The sequence below is a fragment of the Cynocephalus volans genome, chromosome 7 (genome assembly GCF_027409185.1).
Source record: "Cynocephalus volans isolate mCynVol1 chromosome 7, mCynVol1.pri, whole genome shotgun sequence".
Lineage (NCBI taxonomy): Eukaryota > Metazoa > Chordata > Mammalia > Dermoptera > Cynocephalidae > Cynocephalus > Cynocephalus volans.
This window is the reverse complement of record NC_084466.1, coordinates 144300935-144322363: the sequence shown is the minus strand read 5'-3', so window position 1 is coordinate 144322363 and position 21429 is coordinate 144300935. Positions and strand designations below refer to the sequence as shown.

The following is a 21429-nucleotide window of genomic DNA, read 5'->3' as shown; positions in this document are numbered from 1 at the left end:
GTGCTCCTTTGCATGGAGGAAGCTTTGGACTTACGGGTCAAGGTTAAGGAAGTTGGGTTGCGTGCTGGCCAAGGGGAGGGCTGTCACCTGGAGGGGGAGTCACGTTCCATAACCTTGAGTATCTGCAGATAGGTACTCTAAGCCTGAGTATGCACCGAACAGCCAGAGGGTTGCTGTGTCTCACTTTGGGGTCCCCACCCCTGGCAGGGAGGAAAGCAAGAGGGGACATGGAGGGCTTGAGCAGGGAGGTGGCCATTTGCTCTCTGGAAGGGTACAGACCATCTCATGGAGAAACACCCACAGCCCTTCTGGAGGGACTTGAGAGGGTTTTGTTGTCTGGTTCATTCTTTGGCCACTGACAAGAAAACAAAAGTCAGAGCAATTTGGGGTTTTCTTCTGATTGGAGTCTCCCTAAGGACTCGGCGTGCGGTGCTTCCCTGGACAGACACCTCGGCTTAAGGCTGGTCTTGCTGGTTAGGAATCCCCCAGCCTGTTTTCCAGAGGTCTGGAACATGTGGTTCTCTAGAAGCTTGTTTGTAATTCTCTGAGTGCTCCATGTTCCAGCAGCAACAGCAGCAGCTACACTTTTCTAGGAATTATCTGTAGTCCCCAACACCCCTGTGAATACAGGCTGGGATGTCACCCCAACTGGACACAGGTGCAGAGTGAGGCTCAGAGGCTCATTTCACTTGGCATTGGCGGCATTGGCCTGGCTGCAGGAGGCTCAAGCTGGGACTCAAACTGTGGTGTGTCCCCATGCAGACACGCCAGCTCTCCTCGAAGCCCGCATGTTGCTCATGCAGTCAGCTCTTCAAAGAGTTTCTCACGCTCCCAGTATGGGTGGTTCCTAGCTTGACAGTCAATATCATGGGGGACATGGGCTCTAACACCATCTCTGGGGCTGCTGGCCTGGCCTTCCCACTGTGGCCACTGTCACATCAGGCTGGGCAGCCATGTGGAGAACATGTGAACAAGGATAGGGGCGGTGCTTGGGGAAGGGGCAGGAGGTACTCCAGGAGCCCCAGAGGGAATCTTGGCCGGTGTCCTACCAGTGACCCGGATTCTGCTGTTTGAGTGGCCAGTGGGAGTTTGGTCAGGTGACCTCAGGCCTACACTCAAGAGTCATCTATTATTTTCTGTTAAGTTATAGTCTCCAAGGTAACTGTTTCCAGCCAGTGATCCTCACCAATCTCTCTTTTGTCCACAGCCAGACATAGCTGAGAAGTACCTGTCAGCTTCAGACTATGGGAGCTCCATGGATGGCCACCCTGAGGTCCTGGAGACCAAAGACGGTAACAACGCTGTGGCTCTTAGCCTCTCGGTCGGGAGGGGATGGCATTCCAGGGCGTGAGACTCGGCTGTCTGGCTCAACTCTAATGGGTTTAGCAGCTGATTCTAACCCGGCCTCCAGTGTATACACTAGTGGGAAATACTACATCTGATAGATCCAGGAAAAAGGGAGAGATGGCCAAATTGAAGTTAAATTTCACGAAATCCTGGGGTAGGATATTCTTCCACCTCTTCTTATTTGCTAACCCTGTTTGACATCTCTTTGAGCCAATACAGTCTGTAAAGATTCTCATGGAGACCTATGGGTGGGCTGTGTGCAACTGTGATTGCTTTCTCGCTCATCTTGACAGTTAAGAAGAAATGTACTGCTGGCCTCAAACTGAGTAACCTAATGAACCTGGGCAGAAAGAAATCCACCTCGCTGGAGCCTCCGGAGAGATCCCTGGAGACATCTAGTAAGAATCATAACCACCTCTGGGACCAAAGGGTTCGTTCGCTGGGCTGGGCCCCCTTCCCAGGAAGGCGAGCCAGACATCCAAGGCAGAGATGTCATGTGTGGCCGTCAGCACCGCTAGGGACGGGAGCCCGCAGCCCTCGGGGTACTGTCTCTGAGGCAGGTGGTTCTTCATGCCCAACCAGACTCCCTCTCACTGCAATGTTGGGTCCTTCATGGAAGTGAAGGGTAGGTGACTGATGTCCCCTTAATGTTCTTTTAAAAATGATGTCATTTGATCTACACATATGGAGTACGGCGGGAACATGGAAGGCACCGTCCTGAGAGCTTACAGCCTGAGAAAGATGATGGCTTTATACCCATAACTACACACGGTGCCGTCTTTGTAGCCCTAAGCACTCAGGGACAGAAAGAACCTTTCCTGCTTTGTGGTCAGAGACGACTTTGTGGGCCTGAGCCTTGATCAGTGGCTGGGTCCTGAGGAGGTGGGACTGGCGCCTGTGGGTGGGAGCAAGGACCCTGAGATGGGACCAGGCGAAGCCTATGAAGGGGATCGTGAGAAGCCCGTGTTGCTGTACAGGGGGCGTCTGGGTGCCGGTGGGCTCCTGGAGGCCATCTCTCCTGCCCTCACTCAGTCTTGAGGCAGCTGAGGCCAGGAGAGGAGACCGGCCTTTCCTAGAAAATATCGTGGGGTGAGCCAGTATCCTGATCCCCGAGTGGGGGCGCATTGCTGTGGCCTCCTCGGGACCTGAAGGCCATACTGTCCACTTTGGGGCCTTTTCCTCTTCCTTGTGCAACCCTTGTCCCATCCGTGGGCTCTTTTCCTGAGTCTCAGTTAAGTTCTCTGGTGTTCGAGGCTGGCAGGGAAGGTGGCAGATGGCGTCCCCTGCTTCTCCAGCCAGGGCGCCAGGCAGTGGCCCAGCTGTGCTGGTGCTGCAGCCTCAGGGGGCAAGGGAGCCTGGTCCCAGTGAGTCACCCTTTGGGAGATGTGGCTGGCTCTTTGCTGGACGTCCACTCAGCAGCCGAGCACGCTCCTGTCCCCTGTGGCTGGGCAGGGCAAGGGAGAGCAGCTGCTCGCCTTATCCGGACTCGGGTGCGTGGAATCTGAGCTCCCGCCTCTCTTGACCCAAAGTGCTCTTTGGTCCAGAGGATTGGGATGGGCACATGGATGGGCCCAAGTTCCTAGGTCCTGGCCTCCATCTCTTCCACTTTGCCACTGTGACGTAATGTTAATGTGGCTCCGAGATACTCAGGATGCCTGCTGTGTTTCCAGTGCTGGGCTGGGCCGGCAGGTGACCAAGCACTTTCACCTGCCACCTAGTTCATCTGGCTAAGATTCAGAGCCAGTGCCAGTCCCCTGGGATGGGAAACATACCTACTTTGTACGCCAGTGCCTCTGGGAGGACTAGGGACACGGAGAGATGTCAACCCACCACACACGGTGTGTGTGGAGGGTCCTGAAGGCTGGGTTTTTCTCATCTTTGTAGTCGCAGGTGCAGCCCTGCACTTGGGGCATGGTGTCAGCTCAGGAAATGTTGACCTAATGGGGTTAAGGCCTGTTTGCTCCGTGGGAAGCTGAAGCCCGCACGTGCAACCATTTGAGAATGATGAGGGATTGCATGGCAGGTGCACCCCACGGCGCGCAGCCTCTGCGTGCTGTAGAGAGGGGTTCCTGTGTGGTGGAGATGCCACAGGATACAGACCCTGGGCACAGGAGAGGAACGTGGCACAGTTCTTGCCATTGAGAAGCGCACTGTGTCCGGTCGGGGAGGTCGACACGGAAGCAGAGAGTTTCACTGTACTGCGATCCAGGTGTTCTTTTGAAGGCAGAGCAAGGAGTCGGGACCCAGGGAGGGCACCGAGGCAGCGCATCTGGGAGGACGAGGAGGAGTTGGGCACTTCTGGTGGGTATGAAAGACCCCGGGATGGAGAGGCTGTCAGGGGAGCTGAGCACTGAGGTAGCGCATCTGGGAGGACGAGGAGGAGTTGGGCACTTCTGGTGGGTATGAAAGACCCCGGGATGGAGAGGCTGTCAGGGGAGCTGAGCAAACGAAAGCTGGAGAGGCAAGAGGATTGAACCCGCAGCCAGGAGACACAGGCTGGGAGCCTCCCACCACAGGGGCCTGAGAGGCTGGTGGGAGGAAGGCTGCTGCGGGCTGGGGGCGTAGAGCCATGAAGGGGAGGCCCCAGGGTAGGGGGAGTCTGTGTCCCACACATGTCCCACTGGGCCTAGTCCAATCAAGGACTCAGCTTCCATCTGGACAAAACTTTGCCCAAAACCAGTTCAGCTGTGCTGCCCACCTTCAAAGGGTCTAGCTGCTCACACAAGGAAGAAGGTAAGCTGTGGGCTTCCACAGGCTCCATGAGATAACAAAGGCACGCAGTTTCCAAATCTGAGATTCCGGGGGACTCTCAGGAGGCCCAGAGGCGGTGCCAGCCCTGGACGCCCTTGCCTGCCCCTGCCCTCCTACAGGTGCACCAGCTCCTACAGGTGCATCCCTTCCTGCGGCCTCCTTTCCCCCCACAGCCTCGGCCCCTGCATCTGCATCTCCCCGCTGCAGGTTACCTGAACGTGCTGGTGAACAGCCAGTGGAAGTCTCGCTGGTGCTCTGTCAGGGACAACCACCTGCACTTCTACCAGGACCGGAACCGGAGCAAGGTGGCTCAGCAGCCCCTCAGCCTGGTGGGCTGTGAGGTGGTGCCTGACCCGAGCCCTGATCACCTCTACTCCTTCCGCATCCTCCACAATGGCGAGGAGCTGGCCAAGCTCGAGGTACTGCGGGCCTGTGGGGCCAGCCGGGGCGTGGCAGGTGTAGCTGCCTGCTGCCAGTCTCAAGAGCTGTCATCCTACCAAGGGAGGATCTCTGTAGTCGCGTGGTATTTTCACTTCCTTTGCCTGAGATTGTTTGCATTTTTTAAAATTTCCATTCCTTTTTTGACCTCAGGGTGGTTTGTATTATAGGAGTGGGACAATGAGCTACTTCCTGCACTTAGGGCAGACGGAGTATTTATAACTCCCTGAACTGCTGGAAAAGCTGCTGGGGATTCTGTTTAGTGGGTGCTATTTAGTTTGCATGTGTCACCAGCTGGGAGAGCCTTTAGGCCCAGTACATAAAAGTGACCACTGTTCAAGTTTATCTAGTGGGAAGAATTAGCTTTGTGATACAATTACATTTCTCCCCGTCTCCACCCACTATTTGATGTGATGTTATATTTGCAAAAATAAGAGGTGACATAATGCCTTGTAACAAGCCGGAGCAGCCCCAGTTCTTTCCGCACACATAAACACACACTTGCCCATTTGCTTAGTCCTTTATCTGGGGGGCGTCAGTCAAATTGCGCTCCAATACTGCCCTCTGGTGGCTAAAAGGCCCACATCACAATCGCTTCATTCATCTGTCACCAGAGCACAAATATCTACTCGGTGCATGATATGGTGAACAACAGAAATATATTCTCCCTGTCCTCATGGGGTTTACATTCTAGTTTGAGAATGTGATGTTATTCAGCTAATTACCTAATTAATTGCTTCGTTACAGTTGCTGGAAAGAAGTGGGGAGGGGGCTGTGAATATATGTGGGGGGGTGGGGCTGGGGGTGCATGTAACAGGCTGGGAGGGAAGGGACAGGGCTTGATCCTAGGAGCAGTGGAGCCCCTGGAGGGTTTCAGGATAGGGTGCATGCCCAGATTTGGATTTTGAGACACTTCCTCCAGCTCCTGGGTGGGGGACAGAGGGAAGGGGGACAAGAAGAGACAAAATGGGACCTGTTGGAAGCCGTTAGTTGTCAAGGGCAGAGATGGTGGTAGGCTGAACTAGGGGAGGCCTGGGAAGAGCTGTGTGGAGAAAGCCAGTTAAATACAAATGGGAAAAAGCAACCAACTAAATGTCAGATTCAGCTGATAGCTGCCTCTCTCATAAATAGAAGGTAGCAGTACAGGTGAGAGAGCCAGGTGGTATCATGCCAAAGTGAGAACTGTTTTTCCTCATAACAAACCCGCAGTTTTTCTAGAACTCCCAGTTTTTTCTCTTTATAAAGGCAAGAAACAATGTTGGCATTTTAATAGACATGCCCAATGTATGTATTTTTTTTTTTTTTTTTTTTTGTCGTTTTTTCGTGACTGGCACTCAGCCAATGAGTGCACTGGTCAGTCCTATATAGGATCCGAACCCGTGGCGGGAGCGTCGCCGCGCTCCCAGCACAGCACTCTACCAAGTGCGCCACGGGCTCGGCCCCCAATGTATGTATTTGATTAGAATGTATTGTCCCCTAGAAAATAAACCAAGGGATTTTTTTCACTTGAATCCAGTTCACTGGGTTTTAGTTCATGATTTAGTAGGGCTAGTTGACCTGGTATATTTAAGACATGTTGACTTTACTGAAGCCATAAACAAAAATAAATTTGAATGTTATTTCTTAGGGATCCAGGTAGTCTTGTATGTATGGGACTAGGGTGATAAACTGACATGTGATAGCTCATAAAATAGAATCTAAGATACCTAGAATTTTCTAATAGTTAACAATTTCAGTAACTATTAACAGATGATAACTATTAGTTTTAATAAGTTTTAATAAATTTTTAATAGTTAACACCTGGTGACAAGAAGTTATCACCTAGAATATGCATGCATAAATCACATATGACACTTGGGACAAAGGCCTACAGTATCACTGAGGCAGCATCAAGATGTCATTGACAGGAAATGTTATTTGGGGACACTGGGGGATGGGGAATGCTGGTGACAATGAGAAAGCATGGCCCCAGGCTGTCTCAGGCTTGCCGGGTGGGGATCAGGGATGGGGCAGGGGTGCTGGTGGGCAGGGGCTGGCATCAGTCAGCACACTCCAGCTCCCATCCCTGTGGGCCTCCTTCCAGGCCAAGTCTTCCGAGGAAATGGGCCACTGGCTGGGCCTCCTGCTCTCTGAGTCAGGCTCTAAGACAGACCCAGAAGAGTTCACCTACGACTACGTGGATGCCGACAGGGTTTCCTGTATTGTGAGTGCAGCCAAAAACTCTCTCCTGTGAGTACTGAGGGGACTTCCACTGTGCACCCTCCCGTTCCCAGCTGTGCTTCTAGATCCTGGGCTCAGGCTGGCCCTGGCAGCCGGCTGGAGCAGGGGCAGCTGAGAGCACGGGGCTTGGCTGCTCCACACACAGCAGGATGATGCAAGTGGAGGCGGAGGAGCAGCCCCGGGAGGCCTTGCTGAGCGCCGGGAGCCTCCCGCTCCTGAGGGCAGAGGCAGCACCTTCCTGACCTTCCGTTTGTCCCTCCTGTCCATCTGGAATAAGCAGGGAAGGGGCTGCTGCCTCTGCTCTCCAGATGAGCACACGGGCTCGGGGAGAAGCATTCCCAGGTCGGGTGGTAGAGCCCGCCGAGCCCCTGAAATGGAATCTGTTCTCTTATGTGCAAATGGGGATAGCCTGGCCTGTTCTGCTCAAGGTGTACTGTGCAGATGAAATGAAAACATTGTAGTTCTTGTCAGAAGGACTTCCTAAAAGGGAGGAATCAGGGGAAGATAGCAAAAGGATCCTAGGAGGAGGGGTGTGGGACAAGGGCAGTTTGCTTTTCTGGGAGGGAAATCTGGAACCAAGAGTTCCAGGATGAAGGTGCTGGGAGAAGAGAGAGGGGGTCCCCTGATGCACGGAGGTGGGTGTTGGTCCCAGATCTCCTATGCCTCTGGTCCTTGTGAACCTCGGAGGCTGGTGCTCTCACGACCCCATCCTGGAGACTCCATGCACGCTGTATCTTGCCCTGTCTTCCAGACTGATGCAGAGGAAGTTCTCAGAGCCCAACACGTACATTGACGGCCTGCCCAGCCAGGACCGCCAGGAGGAGCTGTATGACGATGTGGAGCTGTCAGAGCTGACGGCCGCGGTAAGGACCTGGGGCATCCAGTCATCCTCCTGCCAAACCTCAGTGCCTCGACACCAGAGATGGTTAGATTGTGCCTGAGATGAGTGGGTTCTGAGTCACTACGGGGCCATCAGTGCAGAACCTAGGTGCCACAAGATTGTCTTTTGCACAGCGGGCTGTGCAGTTCATCTGCCTTAGGGGCTTATCTAGATCAAACAGCTGGTTAACCACCCTGGCCAGTGCTAGAGGTGGAGGGTGTGGTGTTGGGATTGGGAGCAATGACACCATTAGCTTTTGAGGTCCAGATTGCTACTTGTGGTGGAATGACCATACTGATGGCAGGTGCCATGGACTGGGCGTTGAACTCGGTGCTGTGAAAAGGGCTTCATGTAGATGATCTCATTTAATCCTAACCACTTTCTAGAAGGTCTGCTGTTTTCCTCTCTTTACAGATAAGAGGAAATAAGGTTCAGGGAATTAAGTGCTATGTCCTGGGTCTTCCACCTCTTTTTATTTTGTTATTATTTAAAACTTTTTAAAAAAGTTTTTTCTTCTACCTCTTGAGTGGCACATCCAGGACTCAATAGATGGCTCCCCCAGGAGGGAGGGAGGTCCCTGCAAACTCCAACCTGGGGTGGAGACAGGAGCTCTGAGGCAGGTCTGGTGTCCCCACCACAGTCAAGAGAGTAGAGGTAAGGGTGAACGACACCTGACTCTTCTGCAGATGGAGCCCGTCGAGGAAGCCAGCCCTGCTGCAGATGCCCTGAGCGAGAGCGAGCCTGACCGGGTGTACCTGGATCTCACGCCCGTCAAGTCCTTCCTACACAGCCCCAGTGCACAGGCCGAGGCCTCCTCCCCCACGTTGCCCGACCTGGACAGTCTGGCTGAGGCCCTCCCCGCAGACCCAGACCTGGGCCCATGTCCTGCCCCAGTTGAGCCCTGTGTAAAGCCTCCAGAGAACCTGGAGGAGCAGGTAAAAGCCATCCACCAACAGGTGAGCCAGACCACCTTCCCAGGTCCCTCCAGCTGGCTGAGTTGTTTGCTTTCTTCCAAAGCAGAGGCAGCTGGAGAGTCCGGATCCTGAGGAGCCTTCCCTGAGAATCGCCGCAGTCAAAATCCAGACTGAACAGCAGAAAATCTCCTTCCCACCGAGCTGCCCTGACACTGTGGTTGTTGTTCCAGCTGGCGCCAGCCCACCAGTGAAGGACAGGCTGAGGGCAACCACCGCAGGTGCTTGTGCTAGATAAGAGCCTAACATTTTTGACATGGCTTAGAGAAGTTAGCTCAATTCCCTCCTTTTCAGATGAGGAAACGAGGTTCAGAGAGGTGAAGGGACTTGCTCAAGGTCACACAGCAAAGGCGTGGGCTCAGTTTCCTTTCCTGTCCCTGCTAGGCTGGCCTGGCATCCAGCTCTGATCTTCTTCCAAAGCCGCGGCTTCTGTCTGAGCCTGGAGAGTGGGTTGGGGACCACCCTCATGTTCCAGCCCAGCTGACCTAGGGCTTCCCCTCTCTGGGTCTGTAGAGATCAGACTTGGCAAGAATCGGACAGAAGCGGAGGTGAAGCGGTACACAGAGGAGAAGGAGAGGCTTGAGAAGAAGAAGGAAGAAATCCGGGGGCACCTGGCTCAGCTCCGGAAAGAGAAACGGGAGCTGAAAGATACCCTGTTAAAGTGCACAGGTAAGGGGCTCCCAGGGGAGGGCTCGGGGGGGCAGAATCAGAACCCGGATTCTAGACCCACGAGCCTTGCCCCTACAGCCTTTGGCATGGCCGAGTGTCTGAAAGGTCACCACAGAGAGGCCCCCTGGCTTTCAACAGGAGCAGCAGGTAGTTGAAAAAGCTAGTTAAAGGAGCAAGTCCTTACAAGTTATATGTTTAGGCCTAAAATGTTTTATTTTCACAGGTGTACATTCCTTGGCCACCTCTCGGTGTGGTGCTACAGCCGGCACTACAGGGTTTTTGAGATCTGGGTCAGCTGAGCGGAGGCCCCCATCATCCTGCTTGTAGTAACCACACCTGTAACGCATCCGCCTTCATTTCCAGGCTTCATGTCTTTAAAGTGAACAAAAACTTAAGACACTCGCAAAGAAATCAAGTCTTTCTAGATGATTTTCCAAATCATCCTCATATCATTCAACAGAGGTTTCCTAGCAACTTAACCTCTTACAGAACCTGTCTGAAGGATTTGACTCTGTTTTCACCTAGTAACTTTGTTCTCATCTAATATTTAAACTGCAGAGTTGCACTACCAGGCACAACTGGCATAGCAGGTTTGGGGACAGAGTCAGCTGATTCCTGGGAAGCTTTTAACATGATTGGTACAGGAAGGTCTGTGGGGACAGAGTCACCTTTTTTTTTTTTTTTAACAACAGCTTTACTGAGGTATAGTCCACATATTATGTTATTGACACGTTTAAAGTGTACAAACCAATGGTTTTTAGTATATTCAGTTATGCCACCATCATCACAATTTTAGAACCCCAAAGAAAGCCCATACCCATTTGCAGTCACTGCCCTTTTCCCCCCAAACCTCCTATCCCCAGACAACCACTATTCTGCTTTCTGTCTCTATAAATGTGCACCCTCTGGTTTTGAGGGCTCAGCAGTCTTGGATATTGTCAGTGCACAGAGGTGAGGAGACAGGAGCTGGGCTTCCTTTCCACCCAGCCCAGGCTAGAGGCTGGGACACGCACTGATAAATGTGACCAGAGGCTCACCTATGACAGTCCTTGAAAAGCTTGAGAAAGTATTGAGCTGGGGCCACAAGGAAGGAGCCAGGGATGCCCAGCCCTTTCCCTCCTGCATGGATAGACTAGGTGGGAGAGGAGAGAATTTTCATGATGGTTAGTTCTCCTGGTGAATAAGCCCTTTAGATCACGGGTTGATAAGTCACAGATTATAAGAAAGTGATTCTCAAAGAATTGATATCGACCACTAAATATGAACTGTGTTTTTTAAACTCCAATCTCAAAAATATTAACACATTTACTCAACTTTCTTTTCCTCATGAATTTTTCTTAAACAGTGGTCCCTGTGACTGCTCGTCCTCTGCCGAGGGCTGACAGGTGATTATTTACCATAGAACTCGGAAACAGCACATATGTTTTCTTGGTGGCTGTTGACTGGGGACTCGATGTTGAGCACAAGTGGTACCATCCTTTCCTCTAGCAGTGAGCTGCTAGGATGGGCTGCCACAGGTCATCGTGTCTTGGGGCTGCAGTATCAAGCTGAGAATCCCAGGGTTAAGAAGAGCAGCACAAAACAGGGCTGAGAAGGTGCCAGGACTGAGGACCCCGATCCATCAGGAAGCACCAAGTGCCAGAGGTTAAGGGAACTACGCGGCAGGTCAAAATAGCCCAGCCATCCTCCAAGGATTAATCAAGCTTCTCTCACCCTTTGAGGCTGCTGTAACAAAAGCACATACTAAAACAACCGAGAGCTTCTGAGAACCTACAGAAGGGACTTAGCCCTCAAACTCTTGCCCTCTCACGAAGGTAGACCTCTCTTCCTCCAGAGCCTTCCCGGCCTTTGCAGAATGCTAACGCAGGACTTGGGCTCTGAGTCTACCCACTGCACACAGAGAGGTCCATCCCGGCTCTGTCAGAGTCAGACCTGTGCTCCACGTCCACCTGGGGTCCTTCTGCAGCTGGCTTGGGGGAGGGGTGCATATCCAGGTCTCGGCTGAAATGCTGTTCTCTGCAGCTGGCTTCACTCTCTCTCCAGACAAGGGAGTCCTGGCCAGCCTGGAACAGAAGCTGAAGGAAATTGACGAGGAGTGCCGACTCGAGGAGAGCAGGCGTGTGGACCTCGAGCTCAACATCATGGAGGTGAAAGACAACCTAAAGAAGGCCGAGGCGGGACCCGTGACGCTGGGCACCACCGTGGACACCACCCACCTGGAGAACATGAGCCCCCGTGTGAGTGCAGCGCACCGTGGCTCCTCTGAGCTGCTTGCAGGGCCTCCCGGACACAGGGTGGGGCGTGGGTCATGTCTCCCTCCCCTTGACTCAGTCTTTGCTCTCCTCCTGTAACCACAGCCCAAAGCTGCCTCCCCCACCCCTGCCCCAGAGTGCACCCCAGTCAACTCCGCAACTGCACTCAAGAACAGGCCTCTCTCAGTCATGGTCACAGGCAAAGGCACTGTCCTCCAGAAAGCCAAGGTAAGTGGCCACTCCCCACCTCCCTCAGGGCCTGCAGAAGGGTTGCTAAGGTGAGGCCCCTCTTCTGACTCAGGTGGCACTTTGTGGCTTTGGGCGCCAGCTCTGAGCGAGGGTTATGCTCTCAGCAGGAAGTGGCAGAGGCTCCAGCTTTGCTGTGCCTGTGGCTTAGTCTTGGGCACTGACCAACTAGAAAGGCAGGTGCACTTAATTCAAGTGTCCTTACCAATAAGCCTGAGGACCTGAGATCCTTGACCTACCTTCTACTCAGTTATCAGTATATTTCGGGGGGATGGCTGCAGCTCAGGGACAGATTCGGATTGAAGAGTTTTCAAACCAAAAAGTCAGTGACTCCAGAGGACTTCTACCACTAAAACTAAAGAAACAGATTCAGACAGGTGATGTGGTTTGCCCAGAGTGCCCACTGGCTAGTGGCAACAGGCTCAGCAAGGCATAGACGAGGATGGATGTTATGACTGGGTTTTTCTCCCCAAGGGCTAGACAAAAAGTGTTATTAATCCTTTACTCATTTGTACAATAAAGAACATGACTAGAGCTGCCTTTGTTTTTGGCAAACTCTGCTCTTTATTCTTATCCTGCTTAACTGCTGGAGATATTTGGAAGCACCCACACCAATGGCTATTAAATCCACATGAGTCTGTGGGCTACTGCTCCCCCACTGCCACGGCAGACATCACTAATCACTCACTGCACTCTGCTATGCCGCAGCCTCAAAATCTCTTAATAGGTGCTCCAAGCAGCCATGAACACACAGGTTTTGAAACATATTTGCCATCTCTTTTCCTACTTCTATGCTGAAAATATTTTTTCTTACTTTTTCTCTGTGTATATAAAGGTTGCTACAGAGAATAACTTTCTTTTTTGGGGGGTGGGGTGGGTGCTGGTATTTGAATGGTACCCTAGGAATGGGAGAAGAAAGGAGCAAGTTAGGGAACAAGCTTCATCTAAAGACTCTCGTGTCAACATGGACCTTGGTGACAATCCTGCTTTGTTACGATCTTCATTAAAGCAGCAACTATGTGCAAGGGTGAGTCTGTTTAGAAGAAAAAGTAAAGACTGGGGTACTGTGAATGGAGCTGCGGCTGAGAGGAGGCTCTGTCCCTTTTCAGAGCCAAACGGAATGATGCAACCAAAAAAGATGGCTTCTCTGGAGACCTAAGTTTATTGGATGTAAACAAGCCACTGTTGGATTTAGGGATGTTCTGTTTCCTTCTTGAAGTTTTCATCAATTGCTTTATCAAGATTTTTAAGTAGTGAAAAGATTCTGATGTTTAGACTTTGGTGGAAGCGAAATCAAGGTAGCAGGGCCCTGTCCCACTGGTCATGTGGCTTTGGTGACTGAGAAGACCTAAAGTCCTGACTGTCATGTCTTATCCAGTACTTAGAACTGTTGGGGCTTAAACTGTCCTTGCCTTTAAGTTTGTTCTCCAGTACTGTCAGGCTCAACTCAAGCTTCAGTGATTTTAAACAGCATTGACACCACCTATGTAAAACCATTTATGACCTGAGTTTTGAGAAACAGTAATGGGGAACTGTTTAGGATTGAGCTGAGGCACTGACCCCATTAAGTTAATGGGGTCCAAGGCAGGACTGAATCAACTGCCTTTAATAAAATTTTAAGTTGGGCCGGCCCGTGGCTCACTCGGGAGAGTGTGGTGCTGATAACACTAAGGCCACGGGTTCGGATCCCATAGAGGAATGGCCGGTTTGCTCACTGGCTGAGCGTGGTGCTGACAACACCAAGTCAAGGGTTAAGATCCCCTTACCGGTCATCTTTAAAAAAAAAAAAATACATAAAAAAAATAAATAAAATTTTAAGTTGCTGTATTATATAGAAAAAAAAAATGTTTAAAATCCTGTCATTTCGAACAGTGAAAAATGTCTTTTGAGATTTAACTGACTTTTTAAATTACCACAGGGAAAAAAAAAAATGACCCTGTGTTTACAGATTCAGTCCTGTGGTCAGGCCATTTTTAAGGGAAGAATTATTTAATGTAATGCTCTCTTAGTCCCTGTTTTTAGTTCTGTTTAATGTCCAGTCCCCTTCCAACAAAAAAAGTGGTGAATTTTGGTGAGAGTGGTCTCCGTCTTCTCTTCAGATAGGCAGTGCGGTTCTCTGTGCTGCCCTATCTTTTCCTCTGGTGGCATTTTTTTAAAACACAGGTTGAAACATTTCATCTGTCATCTCTGCCTCATTTCTGAGGATTTTGAATCAGAGTTCTTGAATACTGGTTCCTGAGAACTAAAGGTCATTTTTATTCTTGTCTTTCTAATCCCAGGGCATTTATTTCCTTTGTCATAAACACTTGGTGACCTTTTACCAAGGGGTGAGTTAGGTTTTTTTTTTTCTTTTTTAATAAAATGTTCATTGTATTTTGGTGTTCCTTGTATTTCATGGAGTGACTTGGCGCAGGGTCTGGTGAACTTGGTGAGCTTTTACCAAAAGAGGGAAATGTCTTGGTTGTTCACACATGGAACTTCAGAATATGTGCAGAAGTAATTGGGAGAACTACAAGGTGGGAATCTAGCTGGAGATTTTAACCTGCTTTAAATCAAGTAACACCTAAAGCTGAAAGAGGATCTTAATAGCATAATTAAAGTACCAAATACACAAGAAATACCTGCAGAAACTGATCATCTGTAGACAATTGAAAATCAATACTCCTAGAAGTTAAACATACTTATGAATAATTCTTGGGGAAAAAACATACCAATACTTGAAAGGTTGTCTAAGTAGTAATTAAGGAAGGTCATAGCATAAATGTGTTTAATAAAAAAAAAAAAAATGACAAAACCAAAATCTGGCTCATTGAAAGGACTAATGCAATAGAGACAACCTAAAGTAACACGAAATAGCAGAACTGAAAAGGAGGCCTTAAGTTCATATACCAACAAGATTTATTACAAGAAAATACTGTGAATATAGCAGTGTAAAATTTGAGAAATATGTGTTTTCCATTATAAAGTTAGTATAGCTCTGATACCAAAAATTCAACACATATTGCAAAAGGAAAACCAAACATCATTTTTGTCCTAAATAAAATATTGGCAAATGAAATTCAGCAGTGTTTAAAGAATGAGGTAGCATGACCAAATAGACTTTATCCAAGGAATCAATGGTGGTTCAATGATTGAAAATATACTAATGGTTAATTTATCCTATTAATAGATCAAATGTGAAAAAAACATCATCTTAAAGGAAGTGAAAAAAACATACCATAAATCTCATCATAATAAGCACTCGTCATCTAGGGATAGAAATAAGCATTCTTAACCCCATCAAGTAAAGCACAGAAAACAACTCTAATGGTGAGAAAGTCCCCAGGAACCAGATATGGATATGTGCTATTACCACTATTTTTTAAAACATTATTCTGGAGGTCCCAGACAACATAAAATGACAAAAAAAAAAAAAAAAAAAAAAAATATATATATATATATATATATATAAAACTTCAAAACGAAGAGACAAAATATTGTAAATATTTCTCTAGAAATAGAGACTCAATTAACTATTAGAACTTGAGAGTTCAGCAAGGTGGCTGGAATTAGGATTCAAATAAAATAAAATAAAAGGAGATTTATGACCCATCTACAGTACTTTGATTTTTGTAAAGAGAATATATTTACATACTACTTATACAATTAAAGCTAAAAATAAAAATTCAAGCTACAAATTACAGGTAACTGCTTTTAAATGAAAGAAAAAGGCTTGGCTGATTAGGCAATAAGATAGGATTTCCCTCTGTTGCTACTGGGAGACTAAAAAATGTTGAACTATGCAGTGGCACCTTCACTAGAAAAGGTTAAGAAAAAGTTTCAAGGTCTAGGACTACAGCTTCTAGAAAGAAACAGTAAAGGCCTTTAACATATAAGCCCAGGGCCCCTGGTTGTTTGTTCAAACTCCAAGTAATTCAAATGAGACATCCAAATATCAACCCTGAACAAGACAAAGAGCCTACATCATAAAATGATTAAACTGCTATTAATTTAAAGGCAATGAATTTGTGTAATTTCTGTGATATCACTGCTTAGCATCTGCTGGGTGGGCATGTGATCCTGCCCTGATATTGCCTTCTGCGAAGTACAGTGTAATAACAGCAAATTAATTATCAATGGAAATATCCCATGAACACAAATAATCATTGTGAGTGAGTGCTTAGTATACCAGACTTATTTTTAACGTCTAATAATACCATGGTGACACCTCTTTAAGCACCTTTTTAGCACCAGAAAGCCTAATGTCCTTAAAGCTAAGAGATGTTTAAATCCAAGTAGCCTTGAACTTGTATATAAAACATTTTGTTAAAATATTTATACTAAAAAGAAAAACTATGATGAAGTCTCCGGATTAATGTCAGAGCTCTGCAAAGGTTTCTGCTGAAAACCCAACTCTAAATATGACCAAGGGGAAAAACTGATTCCTAAATACTGCAGGGGTCAGTACCTAGTTTGCCGAAAAATATTCCAAGTAAGCCTCATTGCCACATAGGTACAAATATTCCTGTTAAATAAATAACCATTTCCTGAAATACTCCTTAAAAAACTAGGCTTAAAAAGCAAAGCAAAACATACCTAGACAGCATAAGATTTATGTTTAAAAAAGCAAAACCCCATATATGTTCCTTTATCCTATATGAGTATTTGTTGAGTTTAAGAATTCTCCTCCTCTTTGCCCTACTAAAAGAAGAGTAATTATTCAATAAACACCCTACAATTACCCCATCCTAAGTAAACTCTTTTAAAAGGAACACCCTCCAAGGGGAGGTTGTCAGGTACCCAGACCAACTCCGCATGGCCCCTTCCAGACGTGGGCCCTTTGCACACTCGGCCCCTCCCCCATAGTCAAACAAGCAGGTCAATTTCTAGTCTGAGACCTTTCGCACACACAGATCCAGTCATCAGAAGTCACAAATGCCACTCAAGCCCCTTTTCAAACTGAAAGCAAATGCATCTAGGACATCTTTGGGAAGTGAAAAAGTCCACCCTTTTCCATCTTGAAGTGCCATCGCTTCAGGTCCAAATGACGCACTAGTAAATGCCTTCCATTGGGTGTTGCTCTCAACAGCATTGTGTCCAGCACTTGTGGGCAGAGTGACCTCAGGCCATCACATTTCTCTGGAGTCTCCAAGATCCCTTGTTTATCCTCAGGGGAGAAGTGGTGGATGACATAACCTCAACAAGGCACAACTAGAAAGTAAATATGTACTTACACATCCAGAGTTTTCAGCATCATCATTAGCGGGTGACATCAGCGGCTCTTGCTGCCCCTAAGCATAAGCAGCACTGTAGTTGGGACATCCTTCTCCCGGGAAGACAGCAGGCAGGGGGCTTCTGGACAGAGCCGGAAGCAGACACTACACTGAGGGCAGTGCCCTTTCAGCGCCCGGGGTGCCCAGGCCTTGTCCGGGGTTGCTGGGAGGGGTGCAGCTGTTGTCCTGCAGGCTCTTGGCGGGAGCCTCGTGCTTTGTGGGCATCTCCTCTCAAGACCCCTGGGGAAGGAAGTGGACTCTGAGGACCTGAGTGTCTGAGTCCTCTTCTCAACTGATCGGCAGCCCTGTGGGTCCTTCATGTCCTGCTCCTGCTCCACAGCCCAACTTGCCCCAAGCAGGAGATGCCAGATGAGAGACCCCTTCTGATCACCCTTCAGACCCAATCCTGGCCTCAGAAAACCGACCTCAGGGCATCGAAAACCCAAGGCTTCGGCTGGAATTATCTTCTGATTTCTGGCTGTTCTAACTTTGAACTCATCAACAGGAGCCACAGGTGGGCCCACAATGCTGCCCACAGTCATTCTCTCTGTCCTCAGTCTGTTCCCCTTCTCTCCTGGACAGTTACTTCTCATCCTCTCCACCCTCCCACCGTCACTCAGCTGATGGCCCTTCCTCCCATTTCTCTGAGCAAACAGAAACACAAAAGAGCCCCCATGAGCTCCTGCCACCGCACCTGCCCACCTGCCTGCTCTCTGCCCACATCCTCTGCCTTCATCCGTTACTCTGGATCCACTGTGCTCCTAATGAGGCCTCCCTCTGTCATGATTTTCTAGAATGTTCTTAGCACCATCGAATATATTACGTTGTACTATCTTGTCTATTGTCCATCTCCCCACTAGAATGGGAGCTCCATGAGGGCAGAAGTTTTTAGTTTTGTTTACTGCTATGTTCCCTGCACCTAGAACAATGCCTGGGGTGTGCAAGGTACTCACTAAATATTTTGTGGGTGAACAAAAATGATTAAACGATTCCTTCTGTTGAATGAATGCCCTAGAATCTGCCTTTGGCTGAGTTCGTAGGACTTGGCAGAACTCCGAATGCCACCCCCAGCGCGCACACACAGAGCAAGTGCCCACTCACGGTTCTCACAGTGGGGGCCCTCCCAGCCATCCCGGCACTCGCAGCGGTAGCTCCCGTTCTGCAGGACGCAGGTGCCCTCGTTCATGCAAGGGCTGGGCTTACAGAGGCTGACTGGCCGCTTGGCTTCTACAATGGAGAACATGCCCACCAGGCCCAGAATGGGTCAGACCCAAAGACCCCTACTCTGAGTCAGCCCAGAACAGATGCAAGGCCGCTAGAGCAGTGTCTTACACATTTTAGTGTCTCCCTTGGCCCTGAAGCAACACATTAACCCACAGTGGGTGGGTGCTACATACTACTTGGCTAGGTTAATAAGACCCAACTTCCACCCAGCTTTCCCACCTGCAGAAGGAGATTCTGTCTCTCACGTGTACTGTACACATGGCAGCGTTTACTATTATCATTACTGCCACATACTTTTTGAAAGGTGGGAAGGAGATCACTGGCGAAAAGAAGCCTTGAAGTCCATCTGGACTGGCCCTGTTTGCTCCTAGATCGGTCATTCACTACCTCGGTGGGTATCAAAATGGGGTTCTTAGACCCTTGGAGGAGTCTGTGAGTATCCTGAAAATGTCATCCATTTAAATGGAATGCATACAAATTCTCAGGTTTGGGAAGGAGGGGTCTGTGTTAGTTAAATTCTCCACACCTTAAATGTCAAATGTGGACGGTGCTGACTACTGTGGGATTTCATGTGAGCATGGAATTTGGCACAGAACCTGGCACTGTGCCCAGGAGCAAGTGCCCAGGAGCTAAGAGGCAGCTGTCCTTGTAACAGTGGACGTGAGGGCTCAGGCTGAGGTCCCACCTTGGAGGCAGCCCTGGAGGGTGTGGATTCTCCCACTCACCTCCACATATCCACTCGATGAGCGTGTCCTGGTGGTACCGCAGGTCGGTGTAAGCTGCCACGTGGATCAGGGAATCCCGGGGACCTGCAAGCCTCCGCAGAGCCTCCCTCAGGACAGGCCCCACGCCCATGACCAAGACAGAGACGCCATTGTTTCTCAGCTTCTGGGCAGGGACGGCTGCATCCTCTGCCCCCTGTCCACCTGTGAGCACCACTACAGCCTTGGGGACACCAGGCCGGGCACCCCTCTGGACAGTCATCACCTTGTCATGGATGTGCAGCAAGGCCGTGCCAGCGGAGCCCACCCCACCCAGGTAGGGGGCCTGGCTCATGGCCTGCAGCACCGCAGCACGGGTGGGATGGGTGTCCAGCCCAAAGGCTGTCTGTACCCGGCTGCCGTACACCACTAGGCCAACCTGCGTTATGTCGGGGTTCACATCAAATTGGAGGGCACAGCTTCTCATGAAGCTCTGCATCTGAGCGAAGTTCTCGGGTCCCACTGAGGCCGAGGCGTCCAACATGAAGACAAGGTCCAATGACTGAGCCCGGCAGCCTGCAGGGGCAAGCAGAGTGGGCCTCAGCGGTGGGCTCTGCCAGCAGAACCCTTGTCTGGACCCAACCAGCACAGGGGGCACTGCTGTAGGGCGGGTGGAGCCCAGGTCAGCCAGTCTGCTGTATGTCCACTGCAGTAGCCCCCGCCACACCTTCCTTTTACTTGTAGAACACCCTCTCCTCAAGTATTAGCAGGAACATGAATGCCCAGCTAGACTACATTTCTCAGCCTCCCTGGAAGCTAGGTGTAGCCATGTGGGATGTGATCGGAAGCAAATGTGCAATTTCCAAGTTTGAAATTGTGCAGTTTCAAACTTGTGCAAGTAGAAGTTGCTTGTCTTCCAGTTCTTCTCTCCTCCTTCTTGCTGGCTGAGAAATGGTGACCTTGGACCCCAAGGTGAGGACCACATGGTGGCCAAGCTAGCCTTCTGGCCAAGGCCACTCACCCCTCAACTGAATGTAAGAGAAATAACTTCTATCGCATGTAAGCCACTGAGCTTTGGGGACCCTTCGTGACAGCTTCTTCACCTATGTCTTCAGTCATCCCATTACTGAGCTCCCTCCATGTGCCATCCACTGTGTACAGGACACTAATTACACTTTGTAGACAATGGGCTGAAAGTCTACGAGAGGACAGACATGAAATAAACAGAATTACAAATGGCGTGAGCAGCGTGCAGGAAAAGAGCAGGGCTGTGAGAGAGACCAGCATGGGCAGCATAATGGGACCGGGAGAAAGGGGTCAGGGCTTCTCTGGGGTGGTGACATTTTAGCAAAGAATGGAAGGATGAGTGAGCGTGAGCCAGTGGGCAGGGGTGCTTCGTGCTTCTCAAGCAGGGAGAAGGCCTCTCCCACGCGAGGGGCATTAGAGAGGCCTGCAGAGAGCAGGGGAGCTCTCAGAAGCCAGTGGAAGGAGTTTGGGTTTTATTCCAAGTGCAAAGGAAGCCATGGAAAGGTTTAAGTATGGAGTAAGAGATTTGATGAGCAGATTGACTGGTTTTTAAAAACCACTCAAGGACAAGGAAAATCTGAGAAACTGTCACAAGCACGAGGAGCCTAAGGAGACAAGCTGACTAAATGTACTGTGGGCTCCTGGGTGGGATTCTGGAAGAGAAAAATGACATTAGGTAAAAACTAAGGAAGTCTGAGTTAGTATGGACTTTAGTAAACAATGTACCACACTAATGTAAGGTGTTAATAAGAGGGGGAACTGAGTGTGGGGTATATGAAAACTCTCAACTATTGTTACAATTTTTCTGTATATCTACAATAATTCCAAACAAAACAAACAAAGAAAAAAAAAACAAACGAAAACCCTCTGGCTGCCATGGTGAGACTAGCCCTTACAGAATAAAGTCCTTGACCTCTGGGGAGAGTGACATTGAGACTGAGAAGCTGATCCAATATGCAGCTGCTCATTGCTCACCTCCCTGGAGGAAAACTCAGGGAACCCATCAAGGATGTGTTTCAGCTGCAACACAACATCTCTGGCCATAGGGAGGGAGGCTTCTGCCCACTGCCTGGCAATATCCACCCCCAGGGTAGTGTTCTCCAGAGCACCCTCCAACAGCAGCAACAGCAGGTCATGAAATCAGTGTCATGGGGTGTGAAACAGAACAGCACAGAAAAAGGTCAGAACACATCCCAGGTAAAGTGGGATAAATATCATTCCAGGAAACATTTGTTTCAGTTGTGTGTGCACGTGCATCTGTGTGTGCATGTATGTGTGCGTGCATGTGTGTATGTGCACATATGCATATGTGCACACATGAATACATGTATGTAAATATGCACATGTGTATTGTGCGTACATGCATTTGTGCACATGCATGTGTGTGCATTATGTATGTGTGTGCATACATGTGTGTGTGTGTGTGTGTGCGTGCATGTGTGTGTACACCCC

General features: G+C 49.3%; 2 protein-coding genes across 4 annotated transcripts in view; one reads left to right on the top strand and one right to left on the bottom strand.

Moving 5' to 3' along the window:
• The window catches only part of AFAP1L2 (actin filament associated protein 1 like 2), a 31860-nt gene extending 18897 nt beyond the window's left edge, over window positions 1–12963 (top strand). The window contains exons 7-17 of one of the 3 annotated variants that reach the window (XM_063102084.1): window positions 1208–1292; window positions 1641–1745; window positions 4306–4517; window positions 6620–6765; window positions 7508–7619; window positions 8323–8571; window positions 8657–8828; window positions 9121–9276; window positions 11320–11513; window positions 11634–11756; window positions 12678–12963. In XM_063102084.1, coding sequence (XP_062958154.1) covers window positions 1208–1292; window positions 1641–1745; window positions 4306–4517; window positions 6620–6765; window positions 7508–7619; window positions 8323–8571; window positions 8657–8828; window positions 9121–9276; window positions 11320–11513; window positions 11634–11756; window positions 12678–12704 — 1581 coding nt within the window. In that variant the 3' untranslated portion in view covers window positions 12705–12963. The remainder of the gene's footprint in view (window positions 1–1207; window positions 1293–1640; window positions 1746–4305; window positions 4518–6619; window positions 6766–7507; window positions 7620–8322; window positions 8572–8656; window positions 8829–9120; window positions 9277–11319; window positions 11514–11633; window positions 11757–12677) is intronic. The other 2 variants (XM_063102082.1, XM_063102083.1) reach the window with 2 other exon arrangements.
• Window positions 12964–17153: 4190 nt separating this feature from the next.
• The window catches only part of VWA2 (von Willebrand factor A domain containing 2), a 36307-nt gene continuing 32031 nt past the window's right edge, over window positions 17154–21429 (bottom strand). Inside the window, exons 11-13 of the mRNA XM_063101608.1 lie at window positions 18976–19527; window positions 18128–18253; window positions 17154–17266 (exon numbers count right to left, since the gene is read on the bottom strand). Of these exons, the coding sequence (XP_062957678.1) occupies window positions 17154–17266; window positions 18128–18253; window positions 18976–19527 (791 nt within the window). The remainder of the gene's footprint in view (window positions 17267–18127; window positions 18254–18975; window positions 19528–21429) is intronic.